Source organism: Bubalus kerabau, chromosome 12, assembly GCF_029407905.1.
Source record: "Bubalus kerabau isolate K-KA32 ecotype Philippines breed swamp buffalo chromosome 12, PCC_UOA_SB_1v2, whole genome shotgun sequence".
In the NCBI taxonomy this organism is placed as follows: domain Eukaryota; kingdom Metazoa; phylum Chordata; class Mammalia; order Artiodactyla; family Bovidae; genus Bubalus; species Bubalus kerabau.
The window spans coordinates 74,546,322-74,560,903 of NC_073635.1; the positions used below are offsets into that span (position 1 = coordinate 74,546,322).

Below are 14,582 nucleotides of genomic sequence, written 5' to 3' on the forward strand. Positions count from 1 at the left end.
ACAAGACGCTGCCCTCAACATTCTTATTTAATCCTCACAACAGTCTTGTGAAACAGGAAGAGCAGCATCTCCATTTCACAGGAAATGAAGTTCCCAGACACCATGTCATCATTGTCACTAAGGCTCATTAGGCACCGACCACGTGCTAAGCACTGTGAATGTATTAACTAACTTGGCACAGTTATAAAAAATCTGACTGCCAATGCAGGAGATGCAAGAGACACGGGTTTGATTCCTGGGTCAAGAAGATGCCTTGGAGTCAGAAATGGCAACCCACTCCAGTATTCTTGCCTAGAAAATTCCGTGGACAGAGGAGCGTGGTGGGCTATAGTCCATGGGGTCACAAAGAGTTGCTCACGACTGAGTGACTGAGCACAACAATGCCCACAACATTAAGATCAGTCAGGTGTGAATAAAATCCTCATTTTACAGATAAGAAAACCAAGAAATAGAGAATTTAAGTAACAAACACATACGTATTAACATAATTATAAATAGCTATTACTATTAGTAACTAGCACCAGTACTGAACCCAGGCAGTTGGCTCCAGAGTCCATACTTTTAAATCAAGGCAGACAACATCCTACCTTGAGATCTGCCTGCCCAATAGTGTCCACCTGCTTTGGCCTACAGTCCTATGGCTAGTTGATGACTAGGCCAAGGCTACTTCTGTCTGACCTCCAGCCCACCTCCCTTAACAGGTCCTGTCAATTATTACTTGCATAAGCAAAGCCACCCTGGGCCTCACAAAAAATCTAACCAATTAGATAAAGTGGGCATGTACACTGATGAACTAATTCCTCAAAGAAACCCAGTATGGAGGTTACCTTCCAAAACAGGATAGGTGAAAGACACAGGGTGGAGACATCAACCACTGGGAAACCTCCAGGGACACTCATATTGAGAAACTTACTACTGAGCATCCACCTGCTACGTACCACAAAGCCTCTTCTTACATGTCAGCAAAAGTCCACTATAAAACTATAGAGTTAATTTCATTGAAGAGGATATTACATTTCATCAATCTTCTAATTAATTTATCATTGCCATTTTAGGTAAATCTCAAAGTGTCCGCACATGCCAGAAGCTCTGTGATTCCAGAAATGGATGGGAAATGAAAGAAAGAAACGCACAGCCTGTCTCATGAGAGAGATTCCTTGTAAGAAGGTCCCTCCTAAAGAATAACTTAGCTTGTGGGCTGTGCTTAGTTGCTCAGTCGTGTCTGACTCTTTGTGCCCCATGGACTGCAGCCCACTAGACTCCTCTGTCCATGGGGATTCTCTAGGCAAGAATACTGAAGTGTGTTGCCATGCCCTCCTCCAGGGGATCTTCCCAACTCAGGGATCAAACCCAGGTCTCCCACATTGCAGGTGGATTCTTTATCATCTGAGCCACCAGGGAAGCTTAACACCACATAACACAGCCAACATTTTTTAAATTTCTTTTTTAATTGGAGGAAAATTGCTTCACAATGTTGTATTGGTTTCTGCCATACTACAATGTGAGTTAGCCATAATTATACATATACCCCCTTCCTCTGGAGCCTCCCTCCCCCCTCCCCATTGCACCCCTCTAGGTTATCACAAAGTGTCAGGCTGGGCTCCTTGTGTTTTATATCAACTTCCCACCAGCCGTCTGTTTTACACATGATAGTGTTTGTATGTCCGTGCTACTCTCCTTCCCCTGCTGTGCCCGGAAGTCCATTCTCTACATCTGAGTCTCCACTCCTTTCCTGCAAATAGGTTCATCAGTACCATTTTTCTAGATTCCATGTATATGCATTAATATACAATATTTGTTTTAATCTTTCTTACTTCACTCTGTGTAACAGGCTATAGGTTCATTCACCTCACTACCACTAACTCAAGTAGTCAGCAATGTTGAAATACATTTCCATCAAATATATGGTGTTTTGTATGCCAGGCAACAAATGGGTTCCTAAATCATTCTGCAAAGTGAACATTTATTTTTCCACAAACACAAATTGGAATAAAAGCTTATATGCTTCTATATTCAGATTTTCTCTGGTAGGAGGAAAAACATCAGCTTTTTATAGAAAATGGATCAACACAGGACAGTGATTTTCTTTCAAGTATCTCCTCCATTTTCAAACATAAGCCATAATAAAGCACAAAATGGGTTTGTTAACAACCATTTTTACTGAGAAAACTTGGTGTCTGACTTACCTATTGAGTTTTTATCGAAGAACAATACCTGAGATCTCAAAATGGACTCTACCATTTTGTTGTGCAAAATTTGTGAAGAATTAACAAGGATGTAGCATAAAACCAGAGATCTTATGATGCCGAAAAGGATGGTAAATACATTTAAACCTGAAATAAAGAAACATCACTCAGCACAAGATCTCTGCTTTTTCTTCAATGATCCTAAAGCAGAGCAAACACTTTATAAGTGCATTATGTATTTTATGCTATAATTTATGTATAAATTCATATATAGAATAAATTTATACATATAATAGATTCTATAAGAGTTTAATACAATCACAAATACATTTATAAAGAATATAAAAATCACTGTTTCTCATTAAATATAAACCACATGGGGAAAACATCAGGTGTAAGCTACAACTTCAGGCTTTCCTAATTCAAGTACAAGTTCTAATAAAACTGAGAAGAAAGTAAATGATAAAATGCAGTCATCTTTTTTTCTCTGAATATCAAATCTTACTAATTACAACATGTCTCACAATTTAAAAGTGAGGTATGTTTTGGTACCAAACAAAAGTTGGCTTTAAGGCAATTAATAGTAGACTGAATAATGCAGAAAATGAATATGTGATGCGAAACATTGATCATGGGAAATCACCCAATCAGAACAGCAGACAGAAACACAAATGTAAAAAAAAAAAAAAAAAAAAAAGCAATATGAGACCTATTTGATAATATAAAGCATGCCAATCTAGGCATAATAGAAATTCCTGAAGGAGAAGAAAGGAAAAAAAGGATTAAAATGTATTTGAAGAAACTATGGCAGAAAACTTTCCAAATATAAAGAAGGAAACAGATATTTTAGTACAGAAGCAGAGGGTCCCAAGTGAGATAAGCCTGAACAGACCTAAACAAAGACATATACAATTAAAATGGCAGAAGTTAAAGAGAAGATTCAAAGACAGCAAGAGAAAAACAAAAGTTAATTACAAAGGAATCCCACCCCCACCCCCAGCCCACCCTGGGCCAAGGCTATTGTTGTTTCTACAGAAAAGTTGCAGGCAAGAAGGGAATGGCAAGATATATTCAAGGTCCTAAAAGGGAAAAAAATCTGCAACCTAGCATACTCTATCCAGCAAGATGAGCACTTAGAAGGAGAGATAAAAGTTCTCAGACAAGCAAACAGCAAAACAATACCAAACAGTCCTAAAGGATATACGAAAAGTGAAAATGAAAGTCGCTCAGTCTTGTCCTTTGTGACCCTGCGGACTACAGTCCATGGAATTCTCCATGCCAGAATACTGGAGTGGGTAGCCTTTCCCTTCTCCAGGGGATCTTCCCAACCTAGGGAATGAACCCAGGTCTCCCACATCGCAGGCAGATTCTTGACCAGCTGAGTCACAAGGGAAGTCCAAGAATACAGGAGTGAGTAGCCTATCCCTTCTCCAGTGAATCTTCCCAACTCAGGAATCAAACCTGGGTCTCCTGCATTGCAGGCAGATTCTTTACCAACTGAGTTATCAGGGAAGACCCCCCTCCCCCCCACCCACACACACCATATACTGTAAGGTCTTCTCTAAACAGAAAAGAAGCAAGATTCCATGGGAAAGAGAATATCACAGTTGGACAGTAAATCACTTAAATAAGCCAATACACAGATTAAACACTTTTTTCTGTGAAATCGATGATAACCACAATGAACAGCAAAAGGATAAACATTAAGATATATAAGAGGCACATCAAAATCACAAAATGGGATATGAGAGTAAGAAAATGCAGATATTTTTTCAGAATGTGTTTAAGCCTATATGTTGTTAAGCCATGTTGCTAAGTCATGTTTGACTCTTGTGAACCTATGGATTACAGCCCACCAGGCTCCTCTATCCATGGATCTTTCCAGGCAAGAATACTGGAGTAGGTTGCCATTTCCTTCTTCAGGGGATCTTTCCCAACCCTAGAAGCCTTGTCTCCTGCATTGGCAGGTGGATTCTTTACCACTGAGTCACCAGAGAAGCCCTAAGCTTATATGACTACCAGTTTAAAGCAAGCAGATATAGGAAGAAGTTAACATAATTGAAAAAGAGGGTAACCATAAATCAAAAACATACAATAGATTCACAAAGCCAAAAAAAAAGAGAGTGGAAGCATAGCACAAAAGAAAATCATCAAAACTACAAAAGAAAAAATAAAAGATAAGGAACAAAGAAGAAATAAAAATCAACGGGAAAACAAAGTTGAAGATGGTGATAAATATATACATATCAAAAATTACCTTAAATCTCAAAGAACTAAACACACAAAAGACACAAAGGAGCATACTGAATAAAAATAATAAGAGCATACAATATGCTGCTTATAAGAGACCTGCATCAGGGCAAAGGACACACATAGACTGAAAGTGAGGGGACAGAAATAGATATTTCATGAAATAACAAGAAAGCGGAGGCAACAATACTCATATCAGACAAAATAGACTTTAAAACAAAGATTATACTGAAAAATATAGAAGGACACTAGATAATGATGAAAAGATCAATATAGGAAGATAGTACACTTGTCAACATATATGCACCTAATATAGGAGCATCCACATACATGGAACAAATGCTGACAGACATAAAGGGAGAAATTGATGAGGATGCAATAATAGCAGGAGCCTTGGACACCCCACTCACATCAATCGACAAATCTTCTAGACAGAAAATCAAGCAACAGAGATCTTAAATGAAACCATAGAAAAATCAGACTTACTAGATATTTCTAGGGCATTATATCCTAATAAACCCTAACATACTCATTCTTTTCAAGTGCAGATGGACCATTCTCTAGGATGGACCCATACTATAGCACAAACAAGCCTCAATGAATTTAAGAGGACAGGAATTATTTCAAGCATCTTTTCTGACCACAATTTCATGAAACTAGAAATCAACCACAGAGAAATAAGGAAAGAAAGATTACATGGAAACTAAACAACATGCTGGATTTTCCAGGTGATGCAGTGATAAAGAATCCGCCTACTGATGCAAAGAGATGTGGGTTCAATGCTTGGGTCAGGAAAATATCCTGGAGTAGGAAATAGCAACCCACCCCAGTATTCTTGTCTGGAAAATCTCATGGACTGAGTAGCCTGGTGGGCTATAGTCCATGCGGTCATGAAGAGTCGACACAGCTGAGCAATTGAGTGCACACACACAAAAAAACATGCTACTAAGGAAAAAAAAAAATGGATCAACGATTAAATCAAGGAGGACATTTAAAAATACAAATGACGATGAAAACAGCCATACAAAATCTATAGAGTGCAGCAAAAGCAGTTCTTAAAGGGAAGTTCATAGTAAAGTAGGTATTCTTCAAGAAACAAGAAAAACCTCAAACAAACAACCTAACCTACCACCTAAAAGAATTAGAAAAAGAAGAACAAAACCTAAAATCAGCAAAAGGATGGACATAATAAATATCAGAGAGGAAATAAATATTTAAAAATAGAAAAAAATCAATAAAACCAAAAGCTGGTTCTCTGAAAGGGTAAACAAAATTGACAAGCCTCTGGTTAGTCTTACCAAGAATAAAAGGAGAGAACCCAAATAAACAAAATAATAAATGATAGAGGATAAGTAACAACTGATTCTACAGATACACACAAAAAACCATGAACTGTATTTACTAACAAACTGGACAACCTATGAGAAATGGACAAGTTTCTAGACACATGTTGCAGCTGCTACTGCTGCTAAGTTGCTTCAGTCATGTCCGACTCTGTGCAACCCCATAGATGGCAGCCCACCAGGCTCCTCTGTGCGTGGGATTCTCCAGGCAAGAATACTGGAGTGGGTTGCCATTTCCTTCTCCATTCTACAGCACACCAAAACTGAACCAAGAAGACATAGAAAATTAGAACAGACTGATCACTAGAAATGAAATAGAATCTGTAATTGAAAAAAAAAAAATCCCTACACAAAAAAGTCCAGGACCAGATGGCTTCACAGGTGAACTTTACCCAACAAAAAAGGAAGAGCTTATACCAATCCTCAAATTCTTCCAAAAGATTGAAGCAAAGGGAATATTCCCAAAGACATTCCATAAAGCCACCATCATCCTGATATCAAAAACCAGTAAAAGATACTACCAAAAATGAAAATCATAGGACAATATCCTTGATGAATATAGATGCAAAAATTCTCAACAAAATATTAGCAAACTGAATCCAACAACACATAAAAAAAAAAAAAAAAATCATGCACTACGATCAAGTTGGATTTATCCCAGGGTTACAAGTATGGTTTAACATACACAAATCAATTGACATGATCCATCATATCAATGAAAGAAAACACAAAAGCCACATGATCATCTTAATAAATACAGAAAAGTATTTGATTAAATTGAACATCCATTCATGATAAAAAAAAAAAAAACTCTTAAGAAATTAAGTACAGAGGAAATAAATCTCAACAAGATGAAGATTATTTATGACAAAGTGAAAGTATAACTCTTTCATTCATGTCCAACTCTGCAACTTCATGGACTGTATGCAGACCATTAGGCTCCTCTGTCCATGGATTTTTACAGGCAAGAATACTGGAGTGAGTAGCTATTCCCTTCTCCAGGGAATCTTCCCAACCCAGGGATCATGCATTGCAGTCAGATTCTTTACCATCTGAGCCACCAGGGAAACCCATTTATGACAAAGAACATGGCCAATATAATACTCAGTGGTGAAAAGCTGAAAGCCTTCCTGTTAAAATTTGGAGAAAGACAAGGATGCCCACTCTCACTACTTCTATGCAACACAGTACTGGAAGTCCTAGCTACAGCCATAAGACAAGAAAAAGAAATCAAATTTATCCACATTTGGAGGGAAGAGGTAAAACTGTCACTATATGCACATGATAATATATATACAAAACTGTAAAGACTCCACACAAGGGGGAGGAGCCAAGATGGCGGAGGAGTAGGACGGGGAGAACACTTTCTCCCCCACAAATTCATCAAAAGAGCATTTAAACATCGAGTAAATCCCACAAAACAACTTCCGAATGCCGGCAGAGGACATCAGGCACCCAGAAAAGCAACCCAACTCTTTGAAAGGAGAGAGAAGAAATACAGCTCCATCCACCAGAACATTGACACAAGCTTCCCTAACCAGGAAACCTTGACAAGCCACCTGTACAAACCCACACACAGTGAGGAAACGCCACAATAAAGAGAACTCCACAAACTGCCAGAATACAGAAAGGACACCCCAAACTCAGCAATTTAAACAAGATGAAGAGACAGAGGAATACCCAGCAGATAAAGGAACAGGATAAATGCCCACCAAACCAAACAAAAGAGGAAGAGATAGGGAATCTACCTGATAAAGAATTCCGAATAATGATAGTGAAATTGATCCAAAATCTTGAAATTAAAATGGAATCACAGATAAATAGTCTGGAGGCAAGGATTGAGAAGATGCAAGAAACGTTTAACAAGGACTTAGAAGAAATAAAAAAGAGTCAATATATAATGAATAATGCAATAAGTGAAATTAAAAACACTCTGGAGGCAACAAATAGTAGAATAAGAGAGGCAGAAGATAGGATTAGTGAATTAGAAGACAGAATGGTAGAAATAAATGAATCAGAGAGGATAAAAGAAAAACGAATTAAAAGAAATGAGGACAATCTCAGAGACCTCCAGGACAATATTAAACGCTACAACATTCAAATCATAGGGGTCCCAGAAGAAGAAGACAAAAAGAAAGACCATGAGAAAATACTTGAGGAGATAATAGTTGAAAACTTCCCTAAAATGGGGAAGGAAATAATCACCCAAGTCCAAGAAACCCAGAGAGTCCCAAACAGGATAAACCCAAGGCGAAACACCCCAAGACATATATTAATCAAATTAACAAAGATCAAACACAAAGAACAAATATTAAAAGCAGCAAGGGAAAAACAACAAATAACACACAAGGGAATACCCATAAGGAAAGCAGCTGATCTTTCAATAGAAACTCTTCAAGCCAGGAGGGAATGGCAAGACATACTTAAAATGATGAAAGAAAATAACCTACAGCCCAGATTATTGTACCCAGCAAGGATCTCATTCAAGTATGAAGGAGAAATCAAAAGCTTTTCAGACAAGCAAAAGCTGAGAGAATTCTGCACCACCAAACCAGCTCTCCAACAAATACTAAAGGATATTCTCTAGACAGGAAACACAAAAACGGTGTATAAATTCGAACCCAAAACAATAAAGTAAATGGCAACGGGATCATACTTATCAGTAATTACCTTAAACGTAAATGGGTTGAATGCCCCAACCAACAGACAAAGACTGGCTGAATGGATACAAAAACAAGACCCCTACATATGTTGTCTACAAGAGACCCACCTCAAAACAGGGGACACATACAGACTGAAAGTGAAGGGCTGGAAAAAGATTTTCCATGCAAATAGGGACCAAAAGAAAGCAGGAGAAGCAATACTCATATCAGATAAAATAGACTTTAAAACAAAGGCTGAGAAAAGAGACAAAGAAGGTCACTACATAATGATCAAAGGATCAATCCAAGAAGAAGATATAATGATTATAAATATATATGCACCCAAGATGGGAGCACCGCAGTATGTAAGACAAATGCTAACAAGTATGAAAGGAGAAATTAACAATAACACAATAATAGTGGGAGACTTTAATACCCCACTCACACCTATGGATAGATCAACTAAACAGAAAATTAACAAGGAAACACAAACTTTAAACGATACAATAGACCAGTTAGACCTAATTGATATCTATAGGACATTTCATCCCAAAACAATGAATTTCACCTTTTTCTCAAGCGCACACGGAACCTTCTCCAGGATAGATCACATCCTGGGCCATAAAGCTAGCCTTGGTAAATTCAAAAAAATAGAAATCATTCCAAGCATCTTTTCTGACCACAATGCAGTAAGATTAGATCTCAATTACAAGAGAAAAACTATTAAAAATTCCAACATATGGAGGCTGAACAACACGCTGCTGAATAACCAACAAATCACAGAAGAAATCAAAAAAGAAATAAAAATTTGCATAGAAATGAATGAAAATGAAAACACAACAACCCAAAACCTGTGGGACACAGTAAAAGCAGTCCTAAGGGGAAAGTTCATAGCAATACAGGCACACCTCAAGAATCAAGAAAAAAGTCAAATAAATAACCTAACTCTACACCTAAAGCAACTAGAAAAGGAAGAAATGAAGAACCCCAGGGTTAGTAGAAGGAAAGAAATCTTAAAACTTAGAGCAGAAATAAATGCAAAAGAAACAAAAGAGATCATAGCAAAAATCAACAAAACAAAAAGCTGGTTCTTTGAAAGGATAAATAAATTGACAAACCATTAGCCAGACTCATCAAGAAACAAAGGGAGAAAAATCAAATCAATAAAATTAGAAATGAAAATGGAGAGATCACAACAGACAACACAGAAATACAAAGGATCATAAGAGACTACTATCAGCAATTGTATGCCAATAAGTTGGACAACTTGGAAGAAATGGACAAATTCTTAGAAAACTACAACTTTCCAAAACTCGATCAGGAAGAAATAGAAAATCTTAACAGACCCATCATAAGCACGGAAATTGAAACTGTAATCAAAAATCTTCCAGCAAACAAAAGCCCAGGTCCAGACAGCTTCACAGCTGAATTCTACCAAAAATTTAGAGAAGAGCTAACACCTATCCTGCTCAAACTCTTCCAGAAAATTGCAGAGGAAGGTAAACTTCCAAACTCATTCTATGAGGCCACCATCACCCTAATACCAAAACCTGACAAAGATCCCACAAAAAAAGAAAACTACAGGCCAATATCACTGATGAACATAGATGCAAAAATCCTTAACAAAGTTCTAGTAATCAGAATCCAACAACACATTAAAAAGATCATACACCATGACCAAGTGGGCTTTATCCCAGGGATGCAAGGATTCTTCAATATCCGCAAATCAATCAATGTAATACACCACATTAACAAATTGAAAAATAAAAACCATATGATTATCTCAATAGATGCAGAGAAAGCCTTTGACAAAATTCAACATCCATTTATGATAAAAACTTTCCAGAAAGCAGGAATAGAAGGAACATACCTCAACATAATAAAAGCTATATATGACAAACCCACAGCAAACATTATCCTCAATGGTGAAAAATTGAAAGCATTTCCTCTAAAATCAGGAACAAGACAAGGGTGCCCACTTTCACCATTACTATTCAACATAGTTTTGGAAGTTTTGGCCACAGCAATCAGAGCAGAAAAAGAAATAAAAGGAATCCAAATTGGAAAAGAAGAAGTAAAGCTCTCACTGTTTGCAGATGACATGATCCTCTACATAGAAAACCCTAAAGACTCCACCAGAAAATTACTAGAACTAATCAATGACTATAGTAAAGTTGCAGGATATAAAATCAACACACAGAAATCACTTGCATTCCTATACACTAATAATGAGAAAACAGAAACAGAAGTTAAGGAAAGAATTCCATTCACCATTGCAAAGGAAAGAATAAAATACTTAGGAATATATCTACCTAAAGAAACTAAAGACCTATATATAGAAAACTATAAAACACTGGTGAAAGAAATCAAAGAGGACACTAACAGATGGAGAAATATACCATGTTCATGGATTGGAAGAATCAATATAGTGAAAATGAGTATACTACCCAAAGCAATCTATAGATTCAATGAAATCCCTATCAAGCTACCAACAGCATTCTTCACAGAGCTAGAACAAATAATTTCACAATTTGTATGGAAATACAAAAAAACTCAAATAGCCAAAGCGATCTTGAGAAAGAAGAATGGAGCTAGAGCAATCAACCTACCTGACTTCAGGCTCTACTACAAAGCCACAGTTATCAAGACAGTATGGTACTGGCACAAAGACAGAAATATAGATCAATGGAACAAAATAGAAAGCCCAGAGATAAATCCACGCACATATGGACACCTTATCTTTGACAAAGGAGGCAAGAATATACAATGGATTAAAGACAATCTCTTTAACAAGTGGTGCTGGGAAATCTGGTCAACCACTTGTAAAAGAATGAAACTAGAACACTTTCTAACACCATACACAAAAATAAACTCAAAATGGATTAAAGATCTAAACGTAAGACCAGAAACTATAAAACTCCTAGAGGAGAACATAGGCAAAACACTCTCTGACATACATCACAGCAGGATCCTCTATGACCCACCTCCCAGAATATTGGAAATAAAAGCAAAAATAAACAAATGGGACCTAATTAACCTTAAAAGCTTCTGCACATCAAAGGAAACTATTAGCAAGGTGAAAAGACAGCCTTCAGAATGGGAGAAGATAATAGCAAATGAAGCAACTGACAAACAACTACTCTCGAGAATATACAAGCAACTCCTACAGCTCAACTCCAGAAAAATTAATGACCCAATCAAAAAATGGGCCAAAGAACTAAATAGACATTTCTCCAAAGAAGACATACAGATGGCTAACAAACACATGAAAAGATGCTCCACATCACTCATTATCAGAGAAATGCAAATCAAAACCACTATGAGGTACCATTTCACACCAGTCAGAATGGCTGCGATCCAAAAGTCTACAAACAATAAATGCTGGAGAGGGTGTGGAGAAAAGGGAACCCTCTTACACTGTTGGTGGGAATGCAAACTAGTACAGCCACTATGGAGAACAGTGTGGAGATTCCTTAAAAAACTGGAAATAGAACTGCCTTATGATCCAGCAATCCCACTTCTGGGCATACACACTGAGGAAACCAGAAGGGAAAGAGACACGTGTACCCCAATGTTCATCGCAGCACTGTTTATAATAGCCAGGACATGGAAGCAACCTAGATGTCCATCAGCAGATGAATGGATAAGAAAGCGGTGGTATATATACACTATGGAGTATTACTCAGCCATTAAAAAGAATACATTTGAATCAGTTCTAATGAGGTGGATGAAACTGGAGCCTATTATACAGAGTGAAGTAAGCCAGAAAGAAAAACACCAATACAGTATACTAACACATATATATGGAATTTAGAAAGATGGTAACAATAACCCTGTGTACGAGACAGCAAAAGAGACACTGATGTATAGAACAGTCTTATGGACTCTGTGGGAGAGGGAGAGGGTGGGAAGATTTGGGAGAATGGCATTGAAACATGTAAAATATCATGTATGAAACGAGTTGCCAGTCCAGGTTTGATGCACGATACTGGATGCTTGGGGCTGGTGCACTGGGACGACCCAGAGGGATGGTATGGGGAGGGAGGAGGGAGGAGGGTTCAGGATGAGGAACACATGTATACCTGTGTAGGATTCATTTTGATATTTGGCAAAACTAATACAATTATGTAAAGTTTAAAAATAAAATAAAATTAAAAAGAAATAAATATTTAAATAAAAAAAAAAAGACTCCACACAAAATCTAATAGAACTGGTAAATGAATTCAGCAAGGCATAAGGATACAAGATTGACACACTAAACCAAGTTATTTTTTTATACTCATAATGAAACATTATAAAAGGAATGTAAAAACAAATCAAAATCACATCAAAAAAACTTAAAATACCCAGGAATAAACATAATCAAGGAGGTGAAAGATTTATAAAACATTAAAAGAGGAAACTAAACATGTTCCAAAGAAATGCAAAGATATCCTATGCTCTTGGATTGGAAGAATTAATACTGTTAAAATGGCCATACTACCCAAAGCAATCTACAGATTTAACAAGATCCCTATCAAATTACCCATAAATTTTTCATGAAACTAACAAATACAGCTAAAACTTTTATGGAACCACAAGAAATCTAGAACTGCCAAAGCAATCCTGAGGATAAAGAACAAAGCAGGAGTCATAGCCCTCCCAGACTTCAAATGATAGTACAAAGCTATAGTTATCAAAATGGTGTGGTTTTGGCACAAAAATAAACTATGAATAAATGGAACAGAGAGCCAAGAAATAAATGCATACACCTTCAACACCTGTTAAAGTTAATCGTCAACAGAAGAGGCAAGACTGGTCTATTATATACAATGTATATTATAAAAGACAGTATCTTCAGTAAGTAGTTTTGGGAAAGTTGGACAGCTGTATATAAATCACTGATGTTAGAACAAGTCTCACACCATACACAAAAATAAACTCCAAATGGCTTAAAGGCATAAATATGACATGACACTATAAGACTTCTAGAAGAGAACACAGGTAAAACTTCCTCTCACATAATTGTACCAATGATTTCTTAGGTCAGTCTCCCAAGGTGATAGAAATAAAACCAAAAATAAACAAATGGGACCTAATCAAACTTATGAGCTTCTGCACAGCAAAGGAAACCATAAACAAAATGGAAAGACAACCTACAGACTGAGAAAACCTTTGAAAATGATGTGATTGACAAAGGCTTAATTTTCAAAATCTAAAAACAGCTTATATAATTCAATGACAAGCAAATCTGCTCAAAAAATGGACAGATGACTTAAATAGACATTTTTCAAAGAAGACATACACAGATATTTGCCAACAGATCTATCCAAAGATACTTAACATTGCTAGTTATGAAATGAAAAGCAAAACTACAATAAGGTACCACTCAACATCAGTCATAATGACCATCATTGAAAAATACAAATAACAGATGTTGAAGAGGGTGTGGTGAAAAGGGAACATATGTACACTGTTGGTAGGAATGTAAACTGAGGCAATCACTGTGGCAAACAGTGGAGGGTCCTCAAAAAACTAAAAATAAAGTTGCCATTGGTTCAGTTCAGTTGCTCAGTCATGTCTGACTCTTTCAGACACCATGGACTGCAGAACGCCAGGCCTCCCTGTCCATCACCAACTTCCAGAGTTTACTCAAACTCATGTCCATTGAGCCAGTGATACCATTTAACCATCTCATCCTCTGTCATCCTTGTCTCCTCCTGCCTTCAATCTTTCCCAGCATCAGGGTTTTTTCAAATGAATCAGTTCTTTGCATCAGGTGCCAAAGTATTGGAGTTTCAGCTTCAACATCAGTCCTTCCAATGAACATCCAGGACTGATCTTTAGGATGGCCTGGTTGGATCTCCTTGCAGTCCAAGGGACTCTCAAGAGTCTTATCCAACACAATTCAAAAGCATCAATTCCTCAGTGCTCAGCTTTCTCTATAGTCCAACTCTAACATCCATACATAACCACTGGAAAAACCATAGTCTTGACTAGACGGAACTTTGTTGGCAAAGTAATGTCTCTGCTTTTTAATATGCTGTCTAGGTTGGTCATAACTTTTCTTCCAAGGAGCAAGCATATTTTAATTTCACGGCTAATGGCAACATCTTCAGTGATTCTGGAAATCAAAAAAATAAAGTCTGTCACTGTTTACACTGTTTCCCCATCTATTTGCC

At 37.1% G+C, this 14,582-nt stretch overlaps 1 protein-coding gene across 1 annotated transcript in view; it reads right to left on the reverse strand.

Moving 5' to 3' along the window:
- Positions 1-14,582, reverse strand: part of LOC129624660 (ATP-binding cassette sub-family C member 4-like) — a 123,735-nt gene that overhangs the window by 45,092 nt on the left and 64,061 nt on the right. Inside the window, exon 19 of the mRNA XM_055542817.1 lies at positions 2,187-2,333. Within this exon, the coding sequence (XP_055398792.1) occupies positions 2,187-2,333 (147 nt within the window). The remainder of the gene's footprint in view (positions 1-2,186; positions 2,334-14,582) is intronic.